General features: G+C 44.0%; 1 protein-coding gene across 3 annotated transcripts in view; it reads right to left on the reverse strand.

Moving 5' to 3' along the window:
• The window catches only part of HGSNAT (heparan-alpha-glucosaminide N-acetyltransferase), a 52928-nt gene extending 35216 nt beyond the window's left edge, over positions 1 to 17712 (reverse strand). For all 3 annotated transcript variants that reach the window (XM_047857639.1, XM_047857638.1, XM_047857637.1), the window contains exon 1: positions 17487 to 17712. In XM_047857639.1, the coding sequence (XP_047713595.1) occupies positions 17487 to 17706 (220 nt within the window). In that variant the 5' untranslated portion in view covers positions 17707 to 17712. The remainder of the gene's footprint in view (positions 1 to 17486) is intronic.
• Positions 17713 to 18124: the final 412 nt, after the last annotated feature.

The raw sequence follows: 18124 nt of genomic DNA on the forward strand, positions 1-18124 counted from the left end.
TTCCCATTTCCTCTTTTTTCCTGTTGTAAGAAATGATACTACATACATCTCAAAATTAACCTGTTCTCCTTTCGACATAATTCCCTAACTTCCAGGAGCAAAATTTTACAGCTTTTTAAATAGCTTTTGCTCTGCATTGCCAAAATCCTCTCCATTTTAGTTGTGATTTTTTTTTCAATATATGAAGTTTATTGTCAAATTGGTTTCCATACAACACCCAGTGCTCATCCCAAAAGGTACCTTCCTCAATACCCATGACCCACCCTCCCCTCACTCCCACCCCCCGTCAACCCTCAGTTTGTTCTCAGTTTTTAAGAGTCTCTTATGCTTTGGCTCTCTTCCACTCTAACCTCTTTTTTTTTTTCCTTCCCCTCCCCCATGGGTTTCTGTTAAGTTTCCCAGGATCCACATAAGAGTGAAACCATATGGTATCTGTCTTTCTCTGTATGGCTTATTTCACTTAGCATCACACTCTCCAATTCCATCCACGTTGCTACAAAGGGCCATATTTCATTCTTTCTCATTGCCATGTAGTACTCCACTGTGTATATAAACCACAACTTCGTTATCCATTCACCAGTTGATGGACATTTAGGCTCTTTCCATACTTTGGCTATTGTTGAGAGTGCTGCTATAAACATTGGGGTACAAGTGCCTCTATGCATCAGTACTCCTGTACCCCTTGGGTAAAGTCCTAGCAGTGCTATTGCTGGGTCATAGGGTAGGTCTATTTTTAATTTTTTGAGGAACCTCCACACTGTTTTCCAGAGTGGCTGCACCAATTTGCATTCCCACCAACAGTGCAAGAGGGTTCCCGTTTCTCCACATCCTCTCCAGCATCTATAGTCTCCTGATTTGTTCATTTTGGCCACTCTGACTGGCGTGAGGTGATACCTGAGTGTGGTCTTGATTTGTATTTCCCTGATAAGGAGTGACGCCGAACATGTTTTCATGTGACTGTTGGCCATCCGGATGTCTTCTTTAGAGAAGTGTCTATTCATGTTTTCTGCCCATTTCTTCACTGGGTTATTTGTTTTTCGGGTGTGGAGTCTGGTGAGTTCTTTATAGATTTTGGATACTAGCCCTTTGTCCGATATGTCATTTGCAAATATCTTTTCCCATTCTGTTGGTTGCCTTTTACTTTTGTTGGTTGTTTCCTTTGCTGTGCAGAAGCTTTTTATCTTCATAAAGTCCCAGTAGTTCATTTTTCCTTTTAATTCCCTTGCCTTTGGAAATGTGTCAAGTAAGAAATTGCTGTGGCTGAGGTCATAGAGGTTTTTCCTGCTTTCTCCTCTAGGGTTTTGATGGTTTCCTGTCTCACATTCAGGTCCTTTATCCAATTTGAGTTTATTTTTGTGAATGGTGTGAGAAAGTGGTCTAGTTTCAATCTTCTGCATGTTGCTGTCCAGTGCTCCCAGCACCATTTGTTAAAGAGACTGTCTTTTTTCCATTGGATATTCTTTCCTGTTTTGTCAAAGATGAGTTGGCCATACGTTTGTGGGACTAGTTCTGGAGTTTCTATTCTATTCCATTGGTCTATGTGTCTGTTTTTGTGCCAATGCCATGCTGTCTTGATGATAACAACTTTGTAGTAGAGGCTAAAGTCTGGGATTGTGATGCCTCCTGCTTTGGTCTTCTTCTTCAAAATTACTTTGGCTATTCGGGGCCTTTTGTGGTTCCATATGAATTTTAGGATTGCTTGTTCTAGTTTCGAGAAGAATGCTGGTGCAATTTTGATTGCGATTACACTGAATGTGTAGATAGCTTTGGGTAGTATTGACATTTTGACAATATTTATTCTTCCAATCCATGAGCATGGAATGCTTTTCCATTTCTTTATATCTTCTTCAATTTCCTTCATAAGCTTTCTATAGTTTTCAGCATACAGATCTTGTACATCTTTGGTTAGATTTATTCCTAGGTATTTTATGCTTCTTGGTGCAATTGTGAATGGGATCAGTTTCTTTGTCTTTCTGTTGCTTCATTATTAGCGTATAAGAATGCAACTGATTTCTGTACATTGATTTTATATCCTGCAACTTTGCTAAATTCATGTTATCAGTTCTAGCAGACTTCTGGTGGAGGCTATCGGATTTTCCATGTATAGTATCATGTCATCTGCAAAAAGTGAAAGCTTAACTTCATCTTTGCCAATTTTCATGCCTTTGATTTCCTTTTGTTGTCTGATTGCTGATGCTAGCACTTCCAACACTATGTTAAACAACAGCGGCAAGAGTGGGCATCCCTGTCGTGTTCCTGATCTCAGGGAAAAAGCTCTCAGTTTTTCCCCATTGAGGATGATGTTAGCTGTGGGCTTTTCATAAATGGCTTTTATGATGTTTAAGTATGTTCCTTCTATTCCGACTTTCTCAAGGGTTTTTATTAAGAAACGTTGCTGAATTTTGTCAAAGGCCTTTTCTGCATCGATTGACAGGATCATATGGTTATCTTTTCTTTTATTAATGTGATGTATCACGTTGATTGATTTGTGAATGTTGAACCAGCCCTGCATCCCAGGAATGAATCCCACTTGATCATGGTGAATAATTCTTTTTATATGCTGTTGAATTCGATTTGCTAGTATCTTATTGAGAATTTTTGCATCCATATTCATCAGGGATATTGGCCTGTAGTTCTCTTTTTTGACTGGGTCTCTGTCTGGTTTAGGAATCAAAGTAATACTGGCTTCATAAAATGAGTCTGGAAGTTTTCCTTCCCTTTCTATTTTTTGGAATAGCTTGAGAAGGATAGGTATTATCTCTGCTTTAAACGTCTGGTAGAACTCCCCTGGGAAGCCATCTGGTCCTGGACTCTTATTTCTTGGGAGATTTTTGATGACTGATTCAATTTCTTCACTGGTTATGGGTCTGTTCAAGCTTTCTATTTCCTCCTGAATGAGTTTTGGAAGGGTGTGGGTGTTTAGGAATTTGTCCATTTCTTCCAGGTTGTCCAGTTTGTTGGCATATAATTTTTCATAGTATTCCCTGATAATTGCTTGTATCTCTGAGGGATTGGTTATAATAATTCCATTTTCATTCATGATTTTATCTGTTTGGGTCATCTCCCTTTTCTTTTTGAGAAGCCTGGCTAGAAGTTTGTCAATTTTGTTTATTTTTTCAAAAAACCAACTCTTGGTTTCGTTGATCTGCTCTACAGTTTTTTTAGATTCTATATTGTTTATTTCTGCTCTGGTATTTATTATTTCTCCTCTTCTGCTGGATTTAGGCTGTCTTTGCTGTTCTGCTTCTATTTCCTTTAGGTGTGCTGTTAGATTTTGTATTTGGGATTTTTCTTGTTTCTGGAGATAGGCCTGGATTGCAATGTATTTTCCTCTCAGGACTGCCTTCGCTGCATCCCAAAGCGTTTGGATTGTTGTACTTTCATTTTCATTTGTTTCCATATATTTTTTAATTTCTTCTCTAATTGCCTGGTTGACCCATTCAGTCTTTAGTAGGGTGTTCTTTAACCTCCATGTTTTTGAAGGTTTTCCAGACTTTTTCCTGTGGTTGATTTCAAGCTTCATAGCATTGTGGTCTAAAAGTATGCATGCTATGATTTCAATTCTTGTATACTTATGAAGGGCTGTTTTGTGACCCAGTATGTGATCTATCTTGGAGAATGTTCCATGTGCACTCGAGAAGAAAGTATATTCTGTTGCTTTGGGATGCAGAGTTCTAAATATATCTATCAAGTCCATCTGATCCAATGTATCATTCAGGGCCCTTGTTTCTTTATTGACCGTGTGTCTAGATGATCTATCCATTTCTGTAAGTAGAGTGTTAAAGTCCCCTGCAATTACCACATTCTTATCAATAAGGTTCCTTACGTTTGTGAGTAATTGTTTTATATATTTGGGGGCTCCTGTATTCGGCGCATAGACATTTATAATTGTTAGCTCTTCCTGATGGATAGACCCTGTGATTATTATATAATGCCCTTCTTCATCTCTTGTTACAGCCTTTAATTTAAAGTCTAGTTTGTCTGGGGCGCCTGGGTGGCTCAGTCAGTTAAGCGTCCGACTTCAGCTCAGGTCACGATCTCGCCGTCTGCGAGTTCGAGCCCCGCGTCGGGCTCTGGGCTGATGGCTCAGAGCCTGGAGCCTGCTTCTGATTCTGTGTCTCCCTCTCCCTCTGCCCCTCCCCCGTTCATGCTGTGTCTCTCTCTCTGTCTCAAAAATAAATAAACGTTAAAAAAAAAATTAAAGTCTAGTTTGTCTGATTTAAGTATGGCTACTCCAGCTTTCTTTTGACTTCCAGTGGCATGATAAATAGTTCTCCATCCCCTCACTCTCAAGCTGAAGGTGTCCTCAGGTCTAAAATGAGTCTCTTGTAGACAGCAAATAGATGGGTCTTGTTTTTTTTATCCATTCTGATACCCTGTCTTTTGGTTGATGCATTTAGTCCATTTACATTCAGTGTTATTATAGAAAGATATGGGTTTAGAGTCATTGTGATGTCCATAAGTTTCATGCTTATAGCGATGTCTCTGGTACTTGTCTCACAGGATCCCCCTTAGGATCTCTTGTAGGGCTGGTTTAGTGGTGACGAATTCCCTCAGTTTTTGTTTGTTTGGGAAGACCTTTATCTCTCCTTCTATTGTAAATGACAGACTTGCTGGATAAAGGATTCTTGGCTGCATATTTTTTCTGTTTATCACATTGAAGATCTCCTGCTATTCCTTTCTGGCCTGCCAAGTTTCAGTAGAGAGATCGGTCACGAGTCTTATAGGTCTCCCTTTATATGTTAGAGCACGTTTATCTCTAGCTGCTTTCAGAATTTTCTCTTTATCCTTGTATTTTGCCAGTTTCACTATGATATGTCTGCAGAAGATTGATTCAAGTTACGTCTGAAGGGAGTTCTCTGTGCCTCTTGGATTTCAATGCCTTTTTCCTTCCCCAGATCAGGGAAGTTCTCAGCTATTATTTCTTCAAGTACACCTTCAGCACCTTTCCCTCTCTCTTCCTCCTCTGGAATACCAATTATGTGTAGATTATTTCTCTTTAGTGCATCACTTAGTTCTCTAATTTTCCCCTCATACTCCTGGATTTTTTTATCTCTCTTTTTCTCAGCTTCTTCTTTTTCCATAATTTTATCTTCTAGTTCACCTATTCTCTCCTCTGCTTCTTCAATCCGAGCCGTAGTTGTCTCCATTTTATTTTGCAACTCATTGATAGCATTTTTTAGCTCCTCCTGGCTGTTCCTTAGTCCCTTGATCTCTGTAACAAGAGATTCTCTGCTGTCCTTTATACTGTTTTCAAGCCCAGCGATTAATTTTATGACGATTATTCTAAATTCACTTTCTGTTATATTGTTTAAATCATTTTTGATCAGTTCGTTAGCTGTTGTTATTTCCTGGACGTTTTTCTGAAAGGAATTCTTCCGTTTCGTCATTTTGGATAGACCCTGGAATGGTGAGGACCTGCAGGGCACTTCCCCTGTGCTGTGGTGTATAACTGGAGTTGGTCGGCGGGGCCGCAGTCAGACCTGATGTCTGCCCCCAGCCCACCGCTGGGGCCACAGTCAGACTGGTATGTGCCTTCTCTTCTCCTCTCCTAGGGGCGGGATTCACTGTGGGGTGGCATGGCCCGTCTGGGCTACTTGCACACTGCCAGGCTTGTGGTGCTGGGGATCTGGCGTATTAGCTGGGGTGGATTGGCAAGGTGCACAGGGGCAGGAGGGGCAGGCTCAGCTCACTTTTGCTTCGGAGATCCGCTTCGGGAGGGGCCCTGTGGCCCCGGGAGAGAGTCAGACCCGCCGGAGGGATGGATCTCCAGAAGCACAGCTTTGGGTGTTTCGCGGTGCAGGCAAGTTCCCTGGCAGGAACTGGTTCCCTTTGGGATTTTGGCTGGGGGATGGGCGAGGGAGATGGCGCTAGCGAGCACCTTTGTTCCCCGCCAAGATGAGCTCTGTCGTCCGGGTCTCAACAACTCTCCTTCCTGTTGTCCTCCAGCCCTCTGAGCAGCGCTATTACCTTATAACCTTCCAGGTGTCAAGTCCAGCTTGCTGTCAGAACACACTCCGCCTGGCCCCTCCGCTTTTGCAAGCCAGACTCGGGGGCTCTGCTTGGCCGGTGGGCCGCCCCTCTGCCCCGGCTCCCTCCCGCCAGTCCGTGGAGCGCGCACCACCTCGCCGCCCTTCCTACCCTCTTCCGTGGGCCTCTCGTCTGCACTTGGCTCCAGAGACTCCGGTCTGCTAGTCTTCTGACGATTTTCTGGGTTATTTAGGCAGGTGTAGGTGGAATCTAAGTAATCAGCAGGACGCGCGGTGAGCCCAGCGTCCTCCTACGCCACCATCTTCCCAGGATCCTCTAGTTGTGATTTATAATGACAACTGTGGTGACCGTGGGCTCCCAGGTGATACAAATAACTACACACTCAATGTATGCCAGGCCCCAACAGCCCTGTGAACAGCTTTTGAGGTCTCCATTTTCTGGATGAGGAATCTGAGGCCTGCAGAGGTCAAGCAACTTGCCCAAAGACACCCACCAGCCACCAGGACTTCAGCTTCAGTCTGACCAGCACCTGACCTCTGTTACCAGTCTCCTGAGAGTAAACATATCTGTTCCCTCGAAGCTGGGCCAGGGATTTTTAGCCTTTTAATTTTTTCCCTCACTTTTTAGCCTGATGTATAGAAAATCTAATTTTTTTATTATTTTAAAAATAGTTTTGAAATAACGATTAACAACTCTGAAATGTTTTCCAAATGTTTATGTACTTTCCTTTCACGTGAATTGTTGGAATGTTCATTTATTTAACCACTTAACCCACATTAGAAAGGAGATAGCAGGCCCAAGATGGAGTCACTCATGCTAAACCCCACCAAGACATATCTAACCTAACCTAACTGCAGCTTCAGCTTCTGCCAGAAATGGGACTTTCAACCAGGCAATCTGGAACTTCCCAGTCAGCACCAGGAGGTAATCTGCTGATAGACCCCTTCTGTTGCCCTTAGGAAGGTGACCTGGCCTAAAACAATTCATTTATGAATGATTTCCTTTTTCCTCTCCCTCTCCACCTTTAAAAACTTTCCTTTTCTGCAGCTCAGTGAAGTTCCTTTCTACATTATTTGCTAGATGATATTGAAATTTACTCAGTTGAATTTCTGTTATTTAACAGATTTCGTGGCAGTGGGGACTGAAGGAGACTTCGACAGCTTCGAGGAAACTGAGAAACACGAGCATGGTACCCCACATACACTCTGAACTCACGTTCTTCCTCACCATGTCCAAGAGCCATGGGTAACTTCTCTTTTGGTTCTGTGCTCCGCTCTCTGCATCAAGCTCTCAATCTAATTGGCTCCTCAGTCCGCAATTCCAGGGTTTTTGAGTGGAAAACCCCAGCCCTTAATCCTAGCCCACGATCTATGTGGGAACTGTGGGCAGTGGTGCACAGTTAACAGCAGTAACTGTGCACCACTACCCACAGTTCCCCACCATGGGGAGCCCCCAGCCTGTAATCCCCATTTGTTGGGGTTTGCTCATTCAACCCTTTCCCCAGCTCGAGGATCCTCGGGGACTGCTGCTAGTAAAACACAGGGCCTTGTATTAGCCATTTCGCAGAAACTTCCACTCCCCAGGTTTTGGTTCTGTTTTCAGACTCAGCCACAGCTGCAGTTCTCCATTTGTTTAGAATCAGTCCGCGGTCCCCATTCTTTGAGGTCGGACACTTTCCCCAGTCCCCAGATCTTTGGTTATGCTGATGTCCACTTTCAGTTCCTCAGATACTACTGCTTTCTGTTAATATGTACATGACATAAAGATTAATTGCTAATGGGAATCTTGCAGGCCAAAAGAGTCACAAAAATTGGTGAGCACAAGTCAAGCATTTAAGAGCTGTTAGAACACTTAGCACTTAGCCCAAAGACACCTGTGTTAGGATGAGCTGGTCACAGAACCAGTTAGGTTGACACTACATCACCCACCAACCACAAGAAAAATTCTGCACAATGAGGTGCACCATGAAAACACCACACAACCCCAACCCCATCACTGCACATCCCTCTTAGCTATTGATCTGGCTCTAAGAAACTCCTCCGTCAGTTGATGACATATCTAAAACTTCTGATATTTTTTTAAGTTTATTTATTTACTTTGAGTGAGAGAGACAGAGAGAGAGACAAAGTGCATGAGTTGGGAAGGAGCAGAGAGAGAGAGAGAGAGAGAGAGAGAGAGAGAGAAGGAGAATCCCAAGCAGGATCCACACTGTCAGTGCAGAGCCCAATGCAAGGCTTGAACTCACAAACGGTGAGATCATGACCTGAGCTGAAATCAAGAGTCAGACACTTAACCAACTGAGCCACACAGGTGTCCCCAAGCCTTTTGATATTTAAACAAAAAAAAATTTTTTAATGTTTATTTATTTTTGAGAGACAGAGTGCAAGTGGGGGAAGGGCGGTGGGGGGGGGGGGGAGGTACACAGAATCAGAAACAGGCCCCAGGCTCTGAGGTATGAGCACAGAGCCCAATGTGGGGCTGGAACTCATGAATCACTAGATCATGACCTGAGCTGAAGTTGGATGCTTAACTGACTGAGCCACCCAGGCACCCCTAAACCTTTTGATATTTTTAACAAACTTCCACAAAATCAGATTCTAAATGAAGTCTTTTTGACCTTGAACCCACTTTGGGTTTTCCAGATGGTCCCTGGAACATCTCAAAGGATTTGTTTTCTCTTTATAAAAGGGAAGATGTGAACTAAATAGGCTTATCTGGTATGTTAAATTACATGGGAGGTATTGTCAAACAGGTGATGTTAAGTCTTCTTAGATTATATTTGTGTGCATATGTTATTAATATAAGTGTTCCAAAAACTGTATGAAATTCCTGAAGATCTAATAGGTATTGATATAAGTTAACATTTGTAATTCTAGTTACTATCTTAAAATGTATTCACAAAAATAACCGAATTTCCTTGTCAATTCCATTGTAATGAACTTTCATCAGCTCTCTAACAATAGACATTTTAAAATCTTTTGTCATTTACAGAGTTACTGTTTTATTGAAATGCTTCTACAAAAGCTTCCTGCAAATGTGTTTCATTTTCAGAGAAATTCATGGAAAAGAATCTGACAAGTGCTGTAAAATACAGGTTTCTAATAACTTTCAGGTCATGCAACTGAACTGGGTAAGAATTTCCAGAATTAGTGGAAAAACAGTATTCAAGCAAAAAAGAATAACATAGGACTGAATGCACCAAGGAGGATATTTTAATTTTTATGACATCTTGTTTAAAGCTGCTGGTTTTCTAACATTTTGCTTTTCCAGATTTTAGGAAACCTTTTTCTTTTTTCTCTTAAAGTATCAATAATTTGATAAGATATACCTTTGTGAACAAAGATGAAACACTGACTTTTTCTCCCTACCTGATTCCTCCAGAATTGGAAAGTTCTTGAGTATTCTTTTCATGGCAATATAGTTAGTTATTTACATAGATTCAACAAGAGTCTAATCCTTATAACCAGATACCATTGGAAATACTGGCCATGTAATTAAAGCTTTGACCAACATGTCATATTTGAAAGAGATATGCATAGACTTAGATATGACCAAGTAGCTTTAAAGAACTAAGGCTGACTTTGCAGAGCCAATAAAGCCTCTTGGAAAAGTTGCCCTAACCTTGCTTACAAGGTTCCAGCAAAGTAGTAATAAAAAGAGCTTATATGAGGGCGCCTGGGTGTCTAAGTCAGTTAAGTGTTGGACTTCCATTCAGGTAATGATCTTGTGGTTCATGAGTTCAAGCCCCACATCAGGCTGTCTGCTATAGGCCCAGAGCCCACCTCGGATCCTCTGTCCCCCTCTCACTGCCCCTCCCCCACCTCAAAAATAAACATTAAAAAAATATTTTTAAAAAGAGCTTATATGGTCCAAAAAAAAAATTTTTTAAGAGGGGAGGGCACCTGGCTGCCTCAGTTGGTAGAGCATGCAACTCTAGATCTCAGGGTCATGAGTTCAAGCCCCACACTGGGCATAGAGCTTACCTAAATAAATATTTTTTAAAAAAAAGAAAAAATGCTATATCTAACTTTTTTTTAAAGTTTATTTATTTATATTTGAGAGAGAGAGCAGGAGAGGGGCTGAAAAGGCAGAGAGAGAGAATCCCAAGCAGGCTCTACACTGTCAGCACAGAGCCAGACAGTGGGCTCAAACTCGTAAGCCTCAAAATCATGACCTGAGCCAAAACCAAGAGTCAGATGCTTACCTGACTGAGCCACCTAAGTGCCCCTATATGGTCAATTATCTTGCTGCACTTAAGAAAATAATCAAGTGGTGTGCCTGGGTGGCTCAAGTCCGTTAAGCATCTGACTTCGGCTCAGGTCATGATCTTACAGTTCGTGAGTTCAAGCCCTGTCATCAGGCCCTGTGCTAACAGCTCAGAACCTGGAGCCTGCTTCAGATTCTGTGTCTCCGTCTCTCTCTGCCTCTCCCCTGCTCATGCTCTGTCTCACTCTCTCAAAAATAAAAAAAAAAATTTTTAAAACTAAAAAAAGAAAGAAAATAATCAGGCAAAGTTTAATGCAAACAAATTAGTTTTATTATAAAAAATGAGGGTTGGCACAAGAACAGACACTCAGATCAGTGGAACAGAATAGAGCACCCAGAAATGGACCCACAAACATATGGCCAACTAATCTTTGACAAAGCAGGAAAGAATATCCAATGGAATCAAGACAGTCTCTTCAGCAAGTAGTGCTGGGAAAACTGGACAGCGACATGCAGAAAAATGAATCTGGACCACTTTCTTACACCATACACAAAAATAAACTCAAAATGGATGAAAGACCTCAATTTAAGACAGGAAGCCATCAAAATCCTCAAGGAGAAAGCAGGCAAAAACCTCTTTGACCTCGGCCGCAGCAACTTCTTCCTCAACACGTGTCTCTCTGGAGGCAAGGGAAACAAAAGCAAACATGAACTATTGGGACCTAATCAAAATAAAAAGCTTCTGCACAGTGAAAGAAACAATGAGCAAAACTAAAAGGCAACTGACAGAATGGGAGAAGATATTTGCAAGTGACATATCAGATAAAGGCTTAGTATCCAGTATCTATAAAGAACTTATCAAACTCAATACCCAAAAAACAAAGAATCCAGTGAAGAAATGGGCAAAAGACATGAATAGACACTTCTCCAAAGAAGACATCCAGATGGGCAACTGACACATGAAAAAATGCTCAACATCACTCATCGTCAGGGAAATACAAATAAAAAACCACAATGAGATACCACCTTACACCTGTCAGAATGCCTAACATTAACAACTCAGGCAACAACAGATGTTGGCAAGGATACAGAGAAAGAGGATCTCTTTTGCATTGTTGGTGGGAATGCAAGCTGGTGCAGCCACTCTGGAAAACAGTATGGAGGTTCCTCAAAAAACAAATAGAAGTGCCCTACGACCCAGCAATTGCACTACTAGGCATTTATCCAAGGGATACAGGTGTGCTGTTTCGAAGGGACACATGCACCCCCATGTTTACAGCAGCAGTGTCAACAATAGCCAAAGTATGGAAAGAGCCCAAATGTCCAACTATGGATGAATGGATAAAGATGTGGTATATATATATACAATGGAGTATTACTCAGCAATCAAAAAGAATGAAATCTTGCCATTTGCAACTACGTGGATGGAACTGGAGGGCATTATGCTAAGTGAAATTAGAGAAAGACAAAGATCATATGACTTCACTCATATGAGGACTTTAAGAGACAAAACAGATGAACATAAGGGAAGGGAAACAAAAATAATATAAAAACAGGGAGGGGGACAAAACATAAGAGATGCATAAATATGGAGAACAAACTGAGGGTCACTGGAGGGGTTGTGGGAGGGGGGATGGGCTAAATGGGACAGGAGCACTAAGGAATCTACTCCTGAAATGATTGTTGCACTATATGCTAACTAATTTGGATGTAAATTTAAAAATATATAAAAAATAAAGCAAGTTAAAATAAAAAATAAAATAAAATATAAATAAATAAATAAATAAGGTAATTGTAGAGAGAAGAAATTATGTTTACACCTTTGTCTATATTAGAGTTTAATTCTGTTAATTGTCTTTGAGGTTCTGTTATAAAGTGGACTAGATCCTGAATTCTTCTAGTTTCCTCAATAATTTGGCTCAACCCTCCAAACTAATGTTTGCAATTTTCCCTCACCCTTCTGATTTGGAATCACCAAGAAAAAAGACTGCCCTTGAGCCTCCTTGGAAGGGACTACACCAGGTCCTCCTCACCACCCAGATGGCAGCCAGACTGCAGGGGCTTAGACCTTAGATACACATCTCACTGAGGAAGTAGGCTCCACCTGACACATGGTCCTTCTCAAGCACTGGAGACCTCCAAATCAAATTGAACAGAAAGAGAAGGAGCAGACATCAAAGCAGACTGCTTCCTCCCAAGATGCCAGATCAAGACTTCATACTTTAACTAAACATGAAACCCTCTCGTCTTCCCTTTACTGTCTTTTACTCTGGCACTGGCCTGGAAAGAATGCCATTATCTGTATCTCCCAGGCCATTGCTAAGGTGAGTAACTCTAAGAATTGAGAATAACTTTATATTTTAGGCTAAGGAGGAAACCTAGTTGACTCTTCGACTTGAACAGGCACATACAAACAATCCCTGTGAATGAACCCATTAACAGCGCCACCATAGTGGGAAGTGATATGTGCCCCAACAGAGTTTGTCTTCGTCCGTTGTGGTTATCATTATGAATGCCTACAAAGCTGGTCAACGACTCTTAGTTTAGCTTACTGAACTTACCACAAATGAACTACCACACCTCAATGGTCCACACCCCTGGATTTACATTGTCAAGTTAGAAAGGAATTACCAGGAGGCATTCATGACTCACACTCACTTCCTTTGGCAGGGTCATACTTCCCTGGGTAGGAGTAAGTGTAAACGAGAATATGATCAGAAGCCTCTCCTTAATGGTTAAGGTTTGTGCAGAATTTATTGCCAAAACAATAGCTGCCCAATAAAGATCCTTAGCCTCTTTGGCCAAAGTTGTACTTGATAATAGGATAGCTCTTAGTTATATTTTAGCCAAGAAAAGAGTTGTCTGTACTGTGGCCAAAACCACCTACTGCACCTGAATTAATACTTTTGGGGAAGTTGAAACTCAATTACATAAGATCACTGAGCAAGCGACTTGGCTTACAAAGGTGACTCCTTCAACAGGGTCTTTCTCTGACTTATTTGATTTTGCTTTCAACTGGTTTGGGTCTGAACTGCACTCCAGACATTGAGAATTACCCTGCTTATAATAATCTTAGTAATTTCCCTGGCACATTATATACTCTTAAAAGCTCTCAATACATGCTTGCAGCCACTAAGCAGCAACAAAATGATCTCCTTAATATAAGAACATCAGAAAAGGAGTGAAGAGAATGACCAACTTAAAGATTGTAAACCTTGAAGATGTGGCCTATGAATATCACAGAAATTAAAACAAAAACAAAAAATCAGTCATGACCTATGGATACCACCAAAAGTAGCAACAAAACTTCATAAAAAGCTGCAAGAACTGCAGAGCTGAGCGTGGCATTAGCGCCTTATGCTTTGATCACATCTCTTAGTTAAGCTGAGAGTCTGATCAAACAGTGAAAATTGTTAGAAAAGAGATAGCAAGCCCAAAATGGAGTCACTTATGCTACACCCCACCAAGACTTAATACCTGAACTACCTGCAGCTTCACCCTCTCCCAGAAAAGTGACCTTTAGGCAGGCAACTTGGAATTTCCTGGTCAGCACCCAAGGGTAATCAATCCACTGAGGGTCCCTTTGCATTACCCCTGGGAGAGCATCCTGGCCTAACATGCATTCTTTGCTAATGATTTCCTTTTTTCCTCTCTCTCTCTCCCTTTAAAAACCTTTCCTTTCCTGCAGCTTGAGGGAGCTCCTTTCTATTTGTTAGACAGGATACCATGAATTATGTATTTATTCATTTATTTAAATTCACATTCAAATTAGTTATCACATAATGCAACAATGATTTCAGGAGTAGATTCCTTAATGTCCCTTACCCATTTAGCCCATCCCCCCTCCCAGTCATGAATTATTAAATAAAGACAATTTGCTCTTTATATTTACTCAGGTGGGTTTTATTATTTAACACCCCTTCCATCTTGGCACTCTTCTTGGGATTTGTATCATTTCTTTACATAGCACAGATATTAAATCCTCTGTCATACCTGTCATACATACACATCATACCATGTTTTCAAATACTTCTCTTTAGCTTCCCTGGTTCAATTTTGATAGTTTTCATTTTCAAATTTATAGTCACTATCCACTGACCTTTTCCTTTATAATTGTTTTACATATCATCATCCCTTCATAGTTGGAATAACTAATGCTTTTATTCAGTTTCCTATGAGTCCTTAGTAGGGGATAGAGTAAGGTTCTTGTTTTATGCTTCAATTTTCCATATGAATTTCAGACTCTGACTGTTCTTAATTGTCATCATAAGGATGCAACACCCAAACCATCCAATATGACATCTAAATTGAATTTAAATGCTCAGTTTCAAGAAAAAGCTGCCAACTTGTGATACTGCTGACCTTAGAAATACCAGGACAACACATAAGAAGCTTTATATACAAAAGAACAATTCTCTCCTCCTCTCCTGTCCACAATGTCTTGGTGAGGACATAAAGTCATCCTTCAATAGGTACCCAAGTAACTGTGCTGTTTGTATAGGAGACTTTTGTTTCTAAATATTTATTTTATTTTTTTTTTTTTTTTTTAAATTTTTTTTTTTTTTTCAACGTTTATTTATTTTTGGGACAGAGAGAGACAGAGCATGAACGGGGGAGGGGCAGAGAGAGGCAGAGAGAGAGGGAGACACAGAATCGGAAACAGGCTCCAGGCTCTGAGCCATCAGCCCAGAGCCTGACGCGGGGCTCGAACTCACGGACCGCGAGATCGTGACCTGGCTGAAGTCGGACGCTTAACCGACTGCGCCACCCAGGCGCCCCTCTAAATATTTAATTTATGGTTCTAGCTCTCTGCTCAAGTGGGGGGGGGAGGAATTCTTTTTTTTTTTTAAGTTTATTTATTTATTTTGAGAGAGAGCAGAAGTGTGAGTGGGGGAGGGGCAGAGAGAGAGGGAGAGAGAGAATCCCAAGCAGTCCACACTGTTAGTGCAGAGCAGGATGCAGGGGCCAAACCTACAAACCACGAGATCATGAACGGAGCCCAAGCTGGATGCTTAACTGACTAAGCCACCCCTGCGGGGCAAATTTTTGAAGACATACTCTATTTATTTATTTATTTATTTCAAAGTAAACTTGAGTCCTCAAATCATATGAAGATGGAGTTCTTAGTAGGAAGCTGTCCAACCCAAACCTGGACTCCAGGTGGCACTAAAAGCCTAGCTGTCCTCTCAGCACAGCTTCATGAAGGTTCTGGAGTGGATCACCTAAGAATATTAATATGTGGGGCCCCTGGGTGGTTTAGTCAGTTGGACCGACTTTAGCTCAGGTCACAATCTAACCGTTTGTGACTTTGGATCCTGCATGGAACTCTGCTTTGAGAGTGCAGAGCCTGTTTGGGATTCTCTCTGCTCCTCTCCCCTCTCAAAATCAATAAATAAACTTAAAAAAAAAAAGAATATTCATATGTTCTCCCTCACTACAGAGTTACTATTTACAAACCACGTTTTTCCTAAAATAATTATGGTTATTAACTGGTGCTAAAGCACAAAGAAAAAGCCTTGCAAAGGATCTTTCCCTGACAACTTATGAATGGACTGATTATGTAATCTCTAAGGGTCCCTCTCCTCCATTATCAAAGAAGGGGAGTACCGAGACTTGAGGTCAGGGATGGGGGAAGCAGTAATACAAAATGTAATCAGCTAAAATGCTTTTCCAAAATGCATTCTGTCTTTGTCCTACAAGATTCTGATTGGGGAGGAAAGATAGTCTGAACTACACACACTGACACCAAGACCCCCCTATTCGGATACAGAAAAGGGGGTGGGATGAGGGGAAGACAGGCAGGTTACAGGCAGACCTTTCCCCAAACCCTGACCAAATAGTGTTTGCTGCAGTTGACTGCTCCCCACAATCCCTGAATCCCCTGGGGAGGGGCTGGGGACCATCATCTTCTGGGGCCCTGGGATTCTCCTTTCAGGGGGTCTAGGGGAAGCCGTGGACTTTATTTTTCACCATCCTCCCCCCCCCCCCAGACCAGGCAAATTAGGAAAACACTAGAGGAGCTGATGCTTCTACTCCCAGCCACACAGTAAAATCACCCCCAGCAAAATACCCCGTCCAGCCCCTCCCAGGCCAAAGACCTGGTTCCGCGGCTTCCCAGCAAAACCGCAGGGCTCCTGCAAACCGAGACATCAACTGTCCCTGGCATCCCCGTAGCTGTAAAATCTCCCTAAGGGCCCTCGAGATTGGCTTCGAGTTTGGACAACCAGCTCCGGCAGTCAACACCCTCCCCGCGCCGCTATGAGTTTTTACTCTATGTCGGACATTTACTCGGGAGTTTAATCCCAGCACGGCGGGAGGCTTTTCGCCATCCGGCTGCGGACTGTGGCTGCCGTGCTCTGGTGCCCCGCAATTCCAGCGGCCTGGCAGGGCAGCGGCCCGCGCTCCTGCCATCCCACCGCGCAGGACGCCACCCGCCAAGTTCTCCGTCCTCTTCGGGGAACGGACTTCATTTGCGCAGAAGTCCCTGCAAACCATAGGCTAGATGAGGACTGAATGCCGGATACACCAGCTTCTTGGCCAGTGCATCTCTTATTTAGCTTTGCATTTGGGGAGTAACAGGTCTCCCAATCACAGACATTTTACTATTTAGACAAAAATCGCCCGGAGACCTCGGCGCCCCGCAGCCTCGGGGAGCGCAGGGCTGGTCAGCTCCGCGGCTCTCCCCGCGGCCTGCAGCGCTCCCGCGTCTTTCCCTTCCGGGTGGGCCCCCCACCAACACACACACACACACACACACACACACACACACACACACACACTGCACTACTCCGGGTGGGCCCCCAACACACACACACACACACACACACACACACACACACACACACACTGCACTACTCCGGGTGGGCCCCCAACACACACACACACACACACACACACACACACACACACACTGCACTACTCCGGGTGGGCCCCCAACACACACACACACACACACACACACACACACACACACACTGCACTACTCCGGGTGGGCCCCCAACACACACACACACACACACACACACACACACACACACACACTGCACTACTCCCCTGGGCCCGCGACGCCGCCCCGCGCGGTGCATGCGACAACGGCCAAACACGGTTACACCGAGAGAATCCTGGTCCGGGGACGCTCACTACAACGCAGAGGAAACAACTAGTTCCGGAGACTTGCTTTTTCCAAGCGCTCGCATGCGGCGCGCCCCCCGCGGAACCAGCGGCGGGAGGGGGCGCAGCGGCGCGTGGTCCGCCGAGCCGGCCGGGCCGCAGCCGCGGCGCGCACTCACCTCGCGGCGGGGCGGCCTCGGCACCGTGCTCCGGGGAGCCTCCGGGGGCCAGCAGCGCGGCGCTCAGCACCGACGCGGCCAGAAGCAGCGCGGCCAGCGCCCGGCCAGCGCCCCGCGCCCCGTCCATGCCGCCCGCCGCCGCCTCGGCCGCCGCTCCTCCGCAGCTGCCGCGCTCCCGGGACCTGCGCTCCTCCGCGGCGCACGGCCGCGCGCCCGTCATCGCCTCCTTCCCGGCTGCCGTCACCGCCTGAGTCACCCGCGGGGGCGGGGGCAAAGCCGGAGCTGGGGGCGGGACGGGCCGCGCGGGAGGGACCGAGGGCCTGTCCCGGCTTGGGGCGGGGCCGGTCGCTGCGGGGGGCGGGGCCGGTCGCTGCGGGGGCTGGGGGACGCGCTCACCGAGGAGTCCACATTCGCACCCTTCGCGCAGTGTTCTTTGTTGCGGGGGGAGAGACCTCCTGCAGGCTTCGAGCCATTGCTCCCCAGTCTCTGGCCACCCCCCTGAGCAACATTCTGCTCAGTTTCTGGGTCCAGTCATTCACCACACAAACGGCTGTTAGTGTCCGCTGCTCACAGTTCTGGAAATGCCATGGTGAGTAAGACAGGCGGAGTCCCAGACCCCAAGGCGTTCACCGTGCAGA

The sequence above is a fragment of the Prionailurus viverrinus genome, chromosome B1, assembly GCF_022837055.1.
Source record: "Prionailurus viverrinus isolate Anna chromosome B1, UM_Priviv_1.0, whole genome shotgun sequence".
NCBI lineage: Eukaryota > Metazoa > Chordata > Mammalia > Carnivora > Felidae > Prionailurus > Prionailurus viverrinus.